Genomic DNA, 17025 nt, shown 5'->3' with positions numbered 1-17025 from the left:
CTTGTATGCAAAGCTAAATAAATGTGCTCATTTATTTCTCATTTTGGACTGAAGTCAAACACAATATACGAAGCTAACAACACATGCTTTACTAACCTATACACACAGTCAGTGTGTGCATGCTACATTTCCAATATTTGACCCACATTTTGCAATAAAACGTAGTTTCAAAAACATATAGTTTAAAAATAGTTCTCCACTTGCTTTTATTCCATTTTAGACTTTGAGTATTTTTGAGAATTGAATAGAACTGTGTAGCGAGAGCTTCTAAAATCAGGACACTGTTATAATATATAGTGGGAAATTTGGAAAGTCTGGGGACGAAATAGCTTTTGTCACCACCAACTAAATTAAGACAAGCTTCTTTTAATAGAGGTGCTCTATTCTTGTTGCACATGTTTAATATAGATGATAGTCATTTTTTGTTTCCTGAAGTATGTTTCTTTAAGAGGTCTTCTCTGGTCAGCCTGAATTACATTCCCATGTTCAGGGCGGCGAAGAAAAACACAAGCTCTTGCCAGCAAGCAGACATTTTCAGGGCCAAAGTTATGACTTATACTCGTCTGAGAAGGCGCCTACACGCAGTTCGTCTCCGATTATCTTTAAGATCAGAATTGGGAACAAATGGTAGCACTTTGTTTTCTGCGTGATAGTTTATGTCTCGAGAAATATCAATGTTCTTACAAGCTTCTGTACTGACTTAAATCACTATTGAAGATCTATTTCAATTCTTTTCAATCTTTTCAAATGGTCCATGCATAAAACTATAGTTTATAAGATGTCTTGGAAACTCCCAGCAGAGTTCATGCATTCTTGCATTTTAACGTTTTTTTAGCTGCTTTTTGAATTATTGAAGGCTATGCTTCGTAGTTCAGATCAGCCAACATAAAAGGTGCTTTATTTTTATTTTTCAACTCCATTGATAGTCGTCTAACAGCCTGGTGATCAAAAATCCCAAGAAAGATCATTGCACGGTGCTCGTGAATGTAAATATGAAATGATGTTTGACAAATACGCCATCTGAATGATGAATTGCAATCGTGATTGCCAAGAGCTTCTTGGTGTGGTCTTCTCAACATGTTTTTTTCTTTTCCGACAGCTCAATCTAATCTTTCTGGTGGTGACTATGTACAAGATGGTAAAACACTCAATGTCTATGAAACCTGATTCCAGCCGACTGGAGAGCATACGGTAAGCTCAGTCTTCAATTCTGTCGAACACGCTTAGCAGCTGTGCAATTTTACGCTTTCATGTTTAGAACGCTAACGCTATTTTGCTGTCGCAACTTGATTGCTTTATTCAAAGTTGCTAATAACATCAGCGTGGCCGTTGCATTGTTTCTGAATGAACCGGTTCACGAGGTAGAGCTTGCATCTGGATCTGGACGTGTAAATACTCAAATACAGCTAATTGGGGTTTATGGGAATAATTACGGAAAACATTAACTAATTCATTTGCTTCCTGAAATGTGAGAGCACAGTCTGACCCTCTTATAAACATTGTCCTTGGGAACTAAATGCATATTTCCAGATGGGCCGTGCAATGGTATGACAAGCAAGATGTTTTATTGGACCCAAAGTCGTAATTATTTTTAAACTTGCATCTGGGGGCCGTGAAATCTGCTCTTGTCATGTCCATTTGACGAAATCGTCAGTTCAGGACATTTGATCCACAGACTCTCTAATGGGAAAGAGTCCAGTGATACACGGATGGGTGGTCGAATCCTAGGAATGGCTTGAGTTTATAAAAGTATTCAGTGATTGTTATTATTATTATATATTTTTATCATCCTGTTCTTAAACAAATGATTATTTTGAGTTGGCTCTCTTTAATGATTAATTTGTGTATTGGGAGTAAAACAGAGCACATGAATGCAATAGCCAATCAAAGTCAATTAACCGACTCACTGACGGAGAGGAAATAAGCTCAATCCCACTCAAATCAGCAGCGCTTTGCTCAGCATGACCTCACCGACTCATTATAATCAACAATGATGTCAATGAGATTGAATAAATGCATAAACAGCGAAAAAATAATTCAGAAACACACAAAGCTAACGCAATCTAACTTCTGTTAATTGACACAAAAGATGATGTTTTAAAGAATGTGTGTAACCTGTTGACGTACACCGTGCTGTATTCCATAAATGATAACAGAGAAGTAAAAATGGTTTTTATGTATCATTAGATCCATAACAGCAGGCTTTGCGGAGAGTTTGGCGCTTATAAACAGATACTGTATGATATTGCTCACAAAAGCAACCCAGGCTCATTGGAAATACGTGCTTGCGGCGATGGATATTACGTAAAGAAACTGCAGTGATTCTTACGTTTAGCTACGTTTTTTGAGATTTGCAGAAACGTATGTAGAGGCACGTATTTCTCTGGGTAGATAAAAAGACTGCTATCCTGTGGTTTTCAGGTCCTGGGTGTTTGGTGCGTTCGCACTGCTGTGTCTGGTTTGTCTGACGTGGTCCTTCGGTCTGTTTTTCCTGAACGACTCTTCAGTAATCATGGCGTACCTCTTTACCATCTTCAACACTTTACAAGGGATGTTCATCTTCATCTTCCACTGTCTTCTGCAGAAGAAGGTAAACCCATGACATACAGAAGGAACTGGTTCGTCAGACGCCACTTTCTTTATTATTGATGGCCGCTGAATGTTAATAATAAAACACATATTAATACCTTATCATGCATGTGCATATTAACCATTAATAAGCAGCAAATTAGCAGTTTACTGAGACAAAAGATATAGTTAATTAATAAAGAATTGATCCTTAAAATAAAGTAAAGCAGCAAAGATGCTAGTAAATAAAGTAAGATTAAATCCATAAAGTGTATTTGTATTACGTAACATTGCAGGTATGCATTGAAGTTCTTTGTATGTATCAATAAGTTATTAATTTCAAGGAATATTAAATCTTTAAGCAGCACACTTGGTGCATTTTAATCCAAATTAATAATTTAACCAACTCAAACTTGTTTTATATATCTGAAGTGTAAATACACTACATCCACAAATCAATAAGATAAATTGTAAATCTCACAAAGGGTAAAAGTATTAATATTTGATGAATATTTTATGCAAACACTTTGCTAATAAAAGGTTTGTAATCTGCAAAAACTTTACAGGAGTAATTTTCAGGTTTATGCTCAGATGTGGAGGACAAGTATTGTCAGTGTGCACAAAAATCTCTGATATGTGACTGAAATATTATATCTGATATTACCGTCTAGCAGTGTGATTGGTTGAATGACTTTTAATGGGGAATCGATTAGTAAACATGCACATTAGTTTCCTGATATGTGATATTTCCTGCATGTGTCCTCTCTGTTGGATTGTGTCTTCAGGTGCGTAAAGAGTACAGCAAGTGTTTGCGTCGGTCTCAGTGCTGTACCGCTCTTCCCTCTGAAGGACCTCACGCCGTCACCAAACCCTCGGCCTCCAGGGTCACCGCTCGATATTCATCTGCTACACAGGTACATCTCAATCCGATCCTGCTCTCACCTGTGAAAATCTGCTTTATTGATATGGTCTCTCTCTTTGTCTCGCCTGCAGTAGTGATTGTAAGGGATCGCTCTTCGCCGTCCGGTCGAGATTGATTCCTTTAAACAGGGACAGGTTAAAGAATCAATCACTCGGCTGTTTAGAAAGCTTTCCTGTTCATTTGGAGCCAGAAATGAGCAATTCGGCGAGTCGTTAACTGGAGACGCGTCCCGAACAGATCGTTAAATCACTGACTTGTTGATTTGTCGTCCAATTCACATTTGAACCGTTTCAACAGATTCAATCGCTCATGAAACAGAAATCGATTAGGTGTCTTAAAAATGCATGTCTGTTTGCTTGCAAAATGATTGTTATTGTGATTATGGTGAGGGGTTTGGGAAGCTGCAGGAGATGAAATCTTCACAATGTGTTGTTTAGATGGTTTTTTTTAGTCCTGTTATACACTGAAGAGCTGTTTGCGTGAATATTAGCCGCATTAATCAGCGAGCGTGTCTCTGTGTCGCTGCAGAGCCGCATCAGGAGCATGTGGAACGACACTGTGAGGAAACAATCAGAGTCATCCTTCATCTCCGGAGATATCAACAGCACTTCCACTCTGAACCAAGGTAACAGATGAAGCCTGGGCTCTCCTTCTCCTTCTGTCTTCATTTAAATGAGCGTAAATAGTAACAAATTCTGTTTGCTTTGGAATGCATTCATTATTATATTTTTAATTTTGTTTATTTCTTTAATAGTTGGTTGGTGAATGCAGCCAGCGGTCACAAAGTGCATTTAAAACAAACTCAGGAACTGTTTCAATTTGACGAATTCAAACAAATCAGTATAAACGTACTGTGTCACCAGATTGAATCTTGTGAGTTTTGTGGTTAGTTTAGTTCACAGGGAATTAATTCAGTGCTTAGCTGAGGATGGGACAATTATAATGGACACATTTACACTTTACTGTAAGAGATTAGTAAGAAACTATGACCGGCTGACACAGACTTGCATGCTGAGAGATAGAAAATAAGCTGAATCTAATATATAATATGAATGCAACTAAAAGTATTTTATATAGATCCACAGCGAGATTGCATTGTCTTAGACAAATAAGTGTAAATGCCTTTATTTTTTATTAAAATATTAATTTAATTAGTTAATTTGCAGACTTTTTAGTAAGCACAGAAAACTCAAAGTGAACAGTGCTCGTAGCTGCCATTGATTATTTGAAAAGTTAACACTTGATTGCATCAAAACGTATTTTGTTCTTTTTTTTTGTTTTTGTTTCTAGAGACACGAAGTAATGAAGATATATTTGGTGTACCAATGTCTCCTTTTTTTTTTTTTTACTTGATGTACAGTTTTATGTACATTTTATCAAACTATAATATATTTATATATTTATATATATATATATATATATATATATATATAGCACTGCATTTATTTTTTAGGTTTCCTCCATCACACATTATATACAGGTTTAAACTCTTATAGAGAAGCACAAAGCAGCAATAGAACATGTGGCTTTGGTCTTTTTTCATTAGGACTCTATATAAAATCCTTTATTTTCATTCTTTCTTTTTATTTGGCAGTTTAAATGTAAAAATGCATGTAAGAATGCAAAAAAAAAGGACTTTGTCAAAAGCCTCCACCTAAACAGTTTCACAATATTATAAAGAAAACAAAATTAACAGAGTAATTTATATAATTACATCCAAAAAAAGTAAATAAGCAATTGTGTTTAAATTTATCAGCGTACATGCATGCATACAATATGTAAAAAGCATATATGTACTGTATGCATGCATCTGTGAAAAGTGCACATATACAAACAAATATAAACACCAAGAAAATATAGATTTTACACCTAAACAAATGCAAAAAAACTGATCTTTGTCTTAGGTTAGAGAGCGATCAGGATGCTTTTTAAAAATGAAAAAAAAAAAATTAGGCTTTGCACAATTGTTGCTGATGATGTCCTTTTTTGTGTGTATATTTTGAAAAGATTTAGCTGTGATCTGGCATTGGGAAAGATGCATGCTGTAAATTGAGTCATATTTATAAATATTAGTGTCTGAAAGTCGAAACATCTTATCAGTTCTTGTGAGATTAGATATATTTTTGTGTCCAAGTAAAACATTTGCTTGGTGGGCCATTCTGTTCACATATCTGAAATATGTGATCGGTCAACATTTTGTTCTTCTGTCCACTCAGAGCATCTTTTCACACGCATAGCAATGTCATCTGAGTCACTTTAACATCGCATCGCACCAGATGGAATTCTGTCTTCTGCTCTGTTTTTCTAAACTCATTCTCCTCTCTTTTTTTGTTCAACAGGAATGAGTGGCAACTATCTGCTAACTAACCCTCTCCTCAGGCCTCACGACACTAACAACCGCTATAACAACCTTCTCGCCGAAACCATCGTCTGCAACACCCCTTCTCCTCCAGCTTTCCGCTCTCCAGGTGCTTTATGGGGCAGGTCTCTTTCTGGCGTTTGGAAATGTGGGCTGGAAATATCCAGGCTTTTTCACAGCATGATGAACACAGGACTGCAGTTTACAGAGAATCTGTAATCAAATCACTGCAGCCCTTCTCCCTTTGAGCTTGCTTTTTATACCATTACCTCCAAATGATTAATTTACCTTTTTGATAAAAAAAAAGATAGATGATAATACCTTGAGATAACACAAATATCCAAGTTGTCACTTAATACAGCCTTAAGTGTTAACAATATAACTTTGGTCATTCATTCATTGAAGCATTATTATTTATTTATTTGTTTATTTATTTATCTGCGGACACAAGATGCATAACCCTAACCCTAATCAGTTTAATATACATATTTTAATAAACTGTCCCAAATTTCAGGGGAACAGCCAGCGGTCACCATGCATTTTCATAATATGAATAAGAGCATACACTGAAAAAGAATGGAGTAGTATTTATTTTCACTCAGAATTTGAAAGTGAAACACCAAGCAACACATTAAATGTGAAATTTCAAAGTAAAAAGACTGAGATAGCATGCTCTTCTAAAACGTTCTCCAATAATCTTTGTTTTATAAGGAAACAACCAACATTTTAAGCAATTTAAGCATAAAACAAGTGCATGGTGATTATAGTTTCTATAGAGTAAGGAGACCTGAATTTATATATGTATTTATTTATGTACGTAAAATGCACATCATTTAATGAAATCAATTGAATAATCACTGTGTTCATAACTGTCAGTCTCTCAAATAGCATAGAAACGCTGACAGTTTCAGTGCTGTTTACAGGCATATGGACACATGTTTTGGCTGTAAAGGAAAGTAGGAGTTTTATTGAAATATTTGATTTATTGTGGCAGTGAAGTGTATTGTCTCAGCGCTGACTGATGCTTGAAGCAGAAGTGAACAAAAGAATTGAACAGCTCGCTCAGACTGAGACCTCCGCTCTAGACAAACAACAGCAGGAAAAGCTTTTGTACATTTGCAACGTTGAGCAATCAAAGATCTGGCCTGGCTTTTCTCCCAGAATTCCTGCTTTCTAGCTTGTCCGACCGCATTCGGTCTGCTTCTTCAGTCCAGACAGTACCTGATTGGATGAAACCCCTCGCCAGCGCATAAACAGATGCAAATCATCTGGGCTGAGATGATGTTTTATGGTTGATTGCTTTATTTTTGTCCTTCGTTTCTCCCCTCGGTCCCACTCTCCTCCCGTTCAACTCTTTGATGCCTGTTTCACAGCAGAACACAGACGTGTTTTTCACATCCCTCATGTTTATTTCAAACTACACAACTTTAAATCCATCCTATGCTCCACATGAAACAGCAGTTCATTAAATTTGTGATGATTTTCCACACTTTCAGTTCTGTCACCAGTTTTTTGTTATCAGTCACGAAATACTGCTGTTTCATACTGCTTTGTAATTATGATTCGAGATGTTTATGCATTCATATACTGTAGGCCTGCAGAAAATAATTAGGTAGCACTTTATTTTGATAGTCCACTTTAGACATTTTAGTAACTATAAGTAACTTTGCAACTACATGTCAACTAGCAATCCTTAGAGTATAAGTAGTCTAATATCTGCCAACACTTAATTTTGATGCTCCCCAAATTACATTCTACTGACTACACTGTAAGTAACTTTGGAAGAACGTCTACTAACCCTACAGTCTATTAATACTCTAATGAGAGTACTAAAATGGTTAGTTGATATTTAGCTGCACTACGTTACTTTATAGTTAGTGGAATGTCTAAAGTGGACTGTCAGAATGAAGTGTGACTAATATTTATTTATTTCTTTTAAAGATGGCGTGCTAAACCTGATACTCCTGCCATATCCTGCATTCAGCCTTCTGATTCGCTCACAGAAAATTTGATTTAAAAAGCTTTATTTGAATATAATTTGAATTGGGAAGATGCAAAAAGTAGGGATGTGCAAGAAAAAAAAACATTGGTGATTGGACCTAAAAATTTAAAGGGAATTTCAGTCTGTCATAATAATAAACATATAGGGAGATGATAATAGCCATATTACAATTTAGCGTCAATTTGTGCCAACTTAGTTGTAATTTTAACTTATTAACTTATTAGTATGAGTCGCACCAGTCCAAAAATATGTCATGATGAGGAAAAAAACATATATAAGTCGCACTGGACTATAAGTCGCATTTATTTAGAACCAAGAGAAAACATTACCGTCTACAGCCACGAGAGGGAGCCCTATGTCTTCAGTGTAGACTACAGGAGAACTGAGCAGCATAGAGCGCCCTCTCGTGGCTGTAGACGGTAATGTTTTCTCTTGGTTCATTTCTCTTGGTTCATGTCAAATTAATTTTGATAAGTAAGTCGCACCTGACTATAAGTCGCAGGACCAGCTAAACTATGAAAAAAAGTGCGACTTATAGTCCGGAAAATACGTTAACTGAAAAAGAGACTAGTTTTTCCTTAACTTTAATTTATGGGGAAAATGACTTTCAGCCTTTCAAGCATGGAACATTTAAAAAGTCTTGCATATTTCTTTATTCGTGTTATTTCTTTGTTCAAATTGTGAGTGAAATGACATCTGTGTGGTGGATCTCGATGGACTGAATTCAGACCTTTGGAGTTTGTAAGCTTGGTGATTTCTCACTTTTCTGTCTTTGCTGCAATTTTTTAAAAAGCCGTTGTTTCACTCTTTTTGTTTTGACTCATGGGCAGTTCTCAGGTCAGCTAGCCTGAGCAGACACACATGATGTGAGTGTTTGCACTCTTCGCCTTCGCTATGTGATCTGTGGACTGGCATCTGTGTGCTCCATAAACACGCTTTCATCTCTGTTGTGTTCGATGCAGACATTTACAGCATGTTTTGTGTTTATGCTCATGCTTTTTCTTTGAAAAAAAAAAAGAATGCTTATTGTTTTGTGTTTTTGCAAGAGGATCTTGGGTTGCTTTGTTGTTGCTATTACTGTTGAAAACATCAGTTTATGAAACGTTGAATATTTTGTTTGAACATTATCTGTTTAGCAACATGCATCTCTACTCTTTTAATTTAATATTTTAGGTTTTAATTAGGGCTGTCAACCAAGTATAATTTTTTATCTAATTAGCTACATGATGCGCCGATTAATAGATCCAATTAATCTCAAGTTATTCGCACATAAATTTTGGCTGAGAAATTACCCTCCAAAAATCATTTAAAGTCATTGTTGTGTTAGATGAATAAAACATTAAATAAACATTGCAAAAAAATTGCTTTTGATTCAGCATTGCATAAATAATGGTAATAATTAAGTATTTTTTTAAATTATAAATATTAAATGATTTTAGCTTAAACACCAGTAGGTGGCAGCAAGTCACTCTCTTAATGAGCGAGTTCATTTACTCAATCCTTCAACTGATTTGTAAAAGAAAAAAAAAACTGATTTACTAAAATATGATGAACGGGTCATTGAAACATTGGCTCACTCGATTCGTTCAGGATTCATTCAGTAACGAAACACTGCTCTTTGTTTGGAAGAATGAAATTGAGTAAAACAGACAATATTGTATCTAAAATGAAACACTTAACTTGTTTTATTGAACTACTGTATATAATCAGTATCACATTCAAAATTCTCATGTTATATTACTAAACTATATCATATGATACAAGATGACAAAACCATACAGGGCATTTTTTTCGCTCTTATCTTGAAATGAAAGATAACAGTACAGATTAGAGCTAATTTTAACATAATTTTCCCATAACTAATCACACATTCAAACGACAGCCCTAGTTTTAATACATTATTTTTAGTTGGCATTTTGGCATGTAATGAGTGTGATGAGAAATCCCGTGTCCTTAATAGTAACACATACGTAGTATACCACTTACAGTTTCCAACAATTAAATTTTTGTTATTATTTCAGGCCAGAACTCACTAACCCACAGCCGTGATATCAGCACCATGGACACGCTCCCTCTCAACGACAACTTCAACAACAGCTACTCACAGCAAGAGGACGACTACGAAGACCCCGCGTTGTGCTGCCCGCCTGCAGACGCTCTGCGTCTGGATGACCCTGACTTTGAGAAGATGATCATCTCCGAGATGGTTCACAACAACCTGAGGCCTCGCCGGCCACAGCAAAGTCAGTCCGGCTCAAAAAGCCAACCAGCGTCCGACAGCAGCCACCGGGATCTGCAGGAGACCTCGAACGAGGGTGTCGGGAATAGAAACCGGAGTGAAGATGCTGCCACCGTTTCCGACACCTCCGCTTTGCCGCCTTCTTCGAGCCACCCGGCGCTGGAGCTGCTTCTCCTCCACCCCAACGACCGGGAGGCCCTCGAGGCCCCGCTTTTGCCCCAACGAACTCACTCACTCCTTTACAGCGCTCAGAAGGCCAGCAAAAAGGTAGAAGAAGATAAGGAAAGCGCGAAAGAGTTGGACGACGCACCCTCGCCGAATAACAGAGACTCGTTGTACACAAGCATGCCCAATCTCAGAGACTCTCAGTCCTCTGAATCTCCTGACCTTGTCAGTGGACAGGAGGATGGTTCTCCTTGCTCATCCGCCCAAAGTGAAACTGAGGAACAGTGCTACAAGAGTTTGCCCGACCTGGGAGACGGGACTCAACCACTTTCCTACTATCAGATCAGCCGCCGAGGCACTAGCGAGGGGTGCATTGACCCCGGGATTCCCGAGGGCGAAGCCTCTAGCGATGGACAGATGCAGCTAATCACCAGCCTCTGAGCCAAGAATGTACGCTTTCCTCCGTTTTCTTCTTTTGCTTCTCCCATCCACAGACGACAGCAAGTCAACCGCACAATGAATTGTTTTTCTAGTAACAGAACTCTGGTCAAACTCTTCTGTCGTACTGATCAAACTGCTCGAAGTGAGCAGAAAGTGTCAAGACTGGCATCATCTACGTCTGCCAAAAGCTTTGTACAGTATATATAAATAAATAAACATGCCAATGTCTGATTTTTTTGTAGGACTTTGAAAACTCTCCCAGCCAGTTCGCAGGTGAATCTTCCCTTCTTGGAAAGACTGTGATACAGGAAATGAAACGAATGAATTAAAATCCCAGACTCAGGCCTTATATTTTCTCTATTGCACAAATAACTGTTGTACGAATGACAACTGAAGAAAATCTATTTTGCAGTACCAGCTGTAAAGAAAGCCAGTTCAAACCCGTAATCACCACATCTCCACTTGTGAATGTGTTCAGCAATGGATTTTGCCATGGAAGTTGTATTTTGCCGACGTAAATGTACAAAAAAGGAGCTTCCTTATTTTTTTAGCTTAACGGAAGTTGTGTCTTGCACAAATTTGGAGTGAGTTGGACTTGTATGTAATTTGTTTTACTTAAAAAAAATGTTTAAAAAAATGCTTTGACTTTGTCAGGGATCAATAACATTCATACGTGTCAACATGATGTCCTTAAGAACATATCTCAGTATTTGGCACTAAATAATTTATTATATGAAGTATGAAATGAAAAGGGTTGGAACGAAAGTGGATGTGATATAACACTGTTGATATTCACTTCAGTCTTTTTTAAGACCCCATTGTCATTGCAGATGTACATTCAACTCTTTGTATGGAATAAATGTGATGATTTTTTCTTGTTTGCAGATATATCATTCTCATTCAGTGAAGCATCAAACTAGCCTAACCATTTTACTAGATGTCAAAATAACCTAAGATCTCTTCATAACTTGCCTGATGAATTATTTGCAATATAAATAAATTGTTGATAGTTATTTGTATCGTTTTTTTTTATGTTTTAGCAAAATTTTGAAACTATTTGTAAACCATTTATGCTTCATTTTTATGGTGCCCTTCTATTTAATTAATTTACAGTTCTCACAATAATCTGACAGCGTCTCCCATCGTGTCGCTGGGTAGCCTCTGGTTCATATGTTTTGGAAGAGGCATGACTTTGGAGAGTGATTTAAAGAGAAAAGATTTAAAGAGGGTGGGATATTATGCTTTTAAATCTAGCTTGCTATTTCTAGCCTCTCTGAAATCACCTACCATGGACCCTGTTAAATAAAGTGCTAGAAAAATTGGTGAAAACTGAAACCCTCATGCAAAATTACCAATTGTGTTGACTCCTATTAAAATGAGTGTTATGCACCTGCAAGAATTTGCTAATAATGGTAAATGTGACCTCAAACCTAAATCTACTCGGGCCATGATACATCAGAATGTTTTGTTTAACCTTTTATGTACCCCTTTGTACTTTTGTGTCAAAGCTTAAATCCCGCTGTGGGGAGCTTGGAATTTCACAGAGAACCAAAGCAGATAATATGTTTACTTGACTGATACAACTAAAGCCAAAAGTATATTTCATTTGTCCACATTCCTTTCCAGCTTTCAAGATTATTTTTTTTCCAGTTGTTCACATTAAGTGGCAGTGCTTTAAAATGTATAAACCAGGCCTTATATATTTTACACCATATTATAATTAGTGTTAACAACAGTTATGTAAATAACATCAGGAAAGAAATATATTGTGGTCACAAATTGAGAATTTAGTAAAATTGTGGCCACAAATTAACAAAATGGGGAAACAAAGACCTTGTTTCTTCCTGCATGTTGTGCTTAGTTTAACAAATGCTTTTTATCATTAAGCCATTTTTTTTTTGTCAGGCCATAAAAAATACTTACTGGAAATATATGAAATCTTGGCAAACACATTCCAAGTGCAGCTGAACTTGCACTTCTATCACCGTGACGTAAAATGGGAATGAAGCACTGTCAGTAGCTGATACTTTGGACTGAATACCCCAGAATTCCAAATGGAATTGTTCCATTTTTGAGGGATTAGTTAAACTTTTCTTCACAACACCTGGAAGCAAAGGGTGAAATGCCAAGAAATCACATGACTCTCCAATGCAAGCCATTTTAGGTCAAAGCTTAAATCCCGCTGTGGGGAGCTTGGAATTTCACAGAGAACCAAAGCAGATAATATGTTTACTTGACTGATACAACTAAAGCCAAAAGTATATTTCATTTGTCCACATTCCTTTCCAGCTTCAAGATTTTGGTCATCAGCTGATGTCCACGCAGAAAGCATTGAATGAGAGCTTAAAAAGAAAGGTCTGCCTTTCATGGCGGAGTGTACTTTAAAAGGTTTGCATGCTTGACTGTGCACAAGATGGAGTGGAATGTGGACAATTAAGTGTTCTTAAGCCTTAAGTCCACTTGTGCTTCCACAAACACTCACCAAATCCTCAACGCCACCTGAGGATGCAGCCTACATTCAAGCATGACTCCCCAATGCAAGATCAAATCTGTACCACAATTCATGTGACCTGGTTTGTGCACAGCACAAATGGACAGCAACACGCTGTGCCAGATCTAAAGTTGGATATGAGTGCATTCCCTGATCATTGTAGGCCAGTGGTTCCCAACCACGTTCCTGAAGTTCTCAAACACCGCACATTTTGCATTTTTCCTTAATCAAGCAGTTCATCAGTTCATTAGTTGAGACTCCAAGACCTGAAATGCTTGTCAGATGAAGGATGCATGCAAAATGTGCAATTATCCCAGGGTGCTCCAGGAACATGGTTGGGAACCAGTAGCTACATTTATATAGACAGTTGAACACCCTTTCTTTCAGTTGGAATGAAACTCTTCCAATTGATGAATTTGACCATAGTGTTTACGTGAATGTTAAATAAAGTGATTGGGTTGATGTGAGCATTTAAATGCCACAGTTTTCCAGTTATACAGTTATATAAGTATGCTTGTCAGATGCATACAAGTAATGATTTGTCCACCAGGACAACTTTACACTATACAAGACTTTTGAGCCAAGGCAACTGTGTCTTACAGACAGTCCCTGTGCTAAACACTTGAGTATGTCTGCATTGTAAAGAAGCTTTCAGGAAGACATGCCTAAAAAGACAAAGCAGCAAAAGACTTAGAGGATGACCTCTATCACCTCCTTTAAAAGAAAGGACAAGACTTAATGAATCAGAATCTTTTCCCTTGAACATTTGTCATGTAACTCAATCACATTCATGTTTTCGAGGGCCCTAAAAATGGTCAGTTTTTGTCCCAGGTGGGCAGCAATGCAATAGTACTAACTGCAACAAAACAATCCACCTATATGAACATCAGCCGAATGATATGCATGAAAGAGACCCATAAACAAGCATTCAGCATCAGTGCTCTTTTATCAGCATGTTTTTAAGAAATAACACCAAGCTTAATGAAAGTTTTAAACACCTTCGAAAAGCTTTGCTGGGTTTTATGCATATATATTGCCTCATTCTTACACGGAAAAGCAGCCCGTCTCATCCTATTTCTATGTAATTATCACCCTTCAGGTTGAGCAGATGGTAAATTAACCGCTGGATGCAAACTGCTGACAATGTTGTCGTCTTATCCATTTTGCATGATGACAGTGTTAGTGTTTTATGCACATCCTGATTACAACAATTTTGACAGTGGGTGGTTGTTGTCAAGGGACTGTTAAGTATGGAATGATTTTTGAAGAAGTTCTAAGCCTGATGTTTTGTTTTTTTGTATGTGTGTGTGTGTGTAATATAATTATTCTCCATCTTCAAATGTGTTGCTTGCATAAAGAAGGTTCACTAGTATCATTTGTTTTCTCACTTTTTTTATTTTTATAAAGAGTTCCAGTTTTAGGACATTTCTGTAGGCGTAATATGTGTCTGTCTAAGCAAATCAATGGTTTGTGTACCAGTGCATCAGCATATAAATTAGGCCACAATGATCTGGAATGCAAGCCTGTAGACAGTGTTCAGTCATCATCTTTACTATGGTGTATTAGATTGTCCAAAGTATTCAAATGTGTTGTAGAGACCGGAAAAGAATTATTACTTTGCAGAAATGGACAAAGAGGTTGAAAACCCTAATAAGATAAGATAATATTCATCACACAAAGGAGTACTGCAAGGATCTGTTTTAGGCTCTCTTCTGTTTTCCTTGTAAATGCTTTCCCTGAAAGCAATACATTTCTTGTATAAGACTTATTGTAGAGATTGTATAACAGACATTAAATACTCAGTGACCAGTAATTTCTTTCTGTTGACACGCCATTGTTGCTTTCAGATAGAGGTGAATGACAAGTCTGAGTCAGCAAAAGAAAAGCTGGCTTTCTGTGTTGAGCTCCAGTATTGAGATTGACTCCAGAACATTTGCAGAAGTAGGGAAAATCTGTAGTTGATTGTTTATATCCAGATTAGCAAGTTAAAACTCTGTTATCGACCTCAGTGCATCCTCTTTTTCTAATTGCTTTAACTTAAAAGTAAAACCTATCATGTACAACCAAGTCAAACTTCCTTATCAAAGCCCTACCTTTGAAAGGACAGTTCCTGTATTTTAGCTGCATTTTAGCTTCTATTACTGAGAATTGTGAGGAATATTTGTCCATTTTGCCTTTTTGTGATTCAGAGGTACTACAGTATTGTTTCTTCCTTAACTTCAGATACTGAAACACTGAAAATGACTGTTGCATAGCAGAAAGGAGATGTCCAGACGTGGGGCAAATATTAAGATATTTTCTTTGTTCTTTTCTGAGTGATGTCTATGAGGTAGAAGCTGCGTGGCTGCTGTTGCAGAGGAAACAGCGCTCACATGAAAGCATTCATGATTTTCCATTATGAAAATGTATGCCTGAGATAGAAAAGGGATATTCCACAGAGAGATTGTTCACACTACTGATATTGTGAACCTTAACTAATCAGCCTGCTCGGAGGAATGGGGAGAACGATGAGTATAAAGGATTCTTAAGATTCAGATTCTTAAATTTGTAATCCCACACTATGCTGACATGTAGTCTGAATTTAAAAAGACATTTGAGTTTTAGAATATGTCTCATTGGAGACATTTTGGCTTGTAACAGTAAAAGCTTCCTTGATGACAGGCCACTGTATTAACGCTGTGAAATTTAGCCAATTATTGTCCTCTGAGTCAATAAAGATGGATAATTTACTCTTACCTCTCCTCTGAGATCTGCTTTTCACACGCTTAATTTGGTGTCATGTAATGATGGAGATAAATGACTAACAACCAAACCAAATCCAAAACTGTATATACAGAAGAGCATCATCAAGGTTTGTGGACCAAAGCCAGTTGCTCAGAAGTGGCCTCAGAACTAGTTGAGAATCTAATCAAAAGATTAAGAGTTCGGGTATTTTACCTGACACTACACTAGCGGTTAAAGACAAACTACTTTTAAATCAAAGTTTTTGCATTTATACAAGCTACTACAACACACAGCCCTGGTATATTGGACACTGAAACAAAACTAAACCAAACAAACCTTTGGAACAACAGTAAAGGATATAATCTTTGTTTTTAGGAGAGCTGTTCCTTTAAGGTCTAGATTTATCTGTCAATAAATGATTTGTTAGAGGTTAAATGCCATCCATTCAACACCACTGCCTGATCTCTTCTGGCATCCAGAACTGCAAACTCCAAGACATATCAAAACAGTTGTGAAGTCAAGGATGGAGTGTGTTCATTTTAACTTAGTAGAGCAGCTGCAGCACTACCTGAGGGAGAGAACAGAAAGAATAACACTAGAGATATCATTCAATATAGATGGACTGTCAGATTTCAAAAGCATCTATGGTCCATCCTCTGAGCCATTCATCTCACAGCCATCAGACTCCTGTGGCACTGACACTTGATCCTTCTAAACCAACAAAGTGGAACTTATTTGGTGTGGAAGGCCTAAAGACAAACATGGAGTTCTTCAGGTGAGAAAATGCAGGGTTTAGATGGAGCAATGTCTGAAATAATTATAGATTATGTGCTTAAAAATCTCTAGTCGCTGCTGTGACCCGAGTTTGAAGGAGATGACCTTCAAACATCACAGATGTAATGATATCAAGGCAAAAGAAGACAAATGATTTTGAACAATCATTGTCCTGAAGTGAGAGTGAGGGGGTGTTTATACAATCGCATATTCAACTAAAATGTTTTATGCATTTTGTCCATTAATTTACTTATCGACACCATTTAAGGGGGCTGAAAATGCAAACTTTTAAATACAGGCTTCAGAGTGCAAGTTTCTGAAATAATACTGTTATCATCTC

The 17025-nt window shown here is 37.1% G+C and overlaps 1 protein-coding gene across 5 annotated transcripts in view; it reads left to right on the top strand.

The window, feature by feature from the left end:
- The window catches only part of LOC127951051 (adhesion G protein-coupled receptor L2), an 87112-nt gene extending 75528 nt beyond the window's left edge, over positions 1-11584 (top strand). For 2 of the 5 annotated variants that reach the window (XM_052548665.1, XM_052548664.1), the window contains 6 exons: positions 1100-1191; positions 2422-2590; positions 3354-3482; positions 4019-4115; positions 5830-5958; positions 9873-11584. In XM_052548665.1, coding sequence (XP_052404625.1) covers positions 1100-1191; positions 2422-2590; positions 3354-3482; positions 4019-4115; positions 5830-5958; positions 9873-10696 — 1440 coding nt within the window. In that variant the 3' untranslated portion in view covers positions 10697-11584. Of the gene's footprint in view, positions 1-1099; positions 1192-2421; positions 2591-3353; positions 3483-4018; positions 4116-5829; positions 5959-8681; positions 8718-9872 lie in introns of all 5 variants that reach the window. The other 3 variants (XM_052548667.1, XM_052548666.1, XM_052548668.1) reach the window with 2 other exon arrangements.
- Positions 11585-17025: the final 5441 nt, after the last annotated feature.

Source organism: Carassius gibelio, chromosome B2 (assembly GCF_023724105.1).
Source record: "Carassius gibelio isolate Cgi1373 ecotype wild population from Czech Republic chromosome B2, carGib1.2-hapl.c, whole genome shotgun sequence".
NCBI lineage: Eukaryota > Metazoa > Chordata > Actinopteri > Cypriniformes > Cyprinidae > Carassius > Carassius gibelio.
The sequence above is the reverse complement of the archived record's forward strand: the minus strand, read 5'-3'. Positions and strand labels throughout refer to the sequence as shown.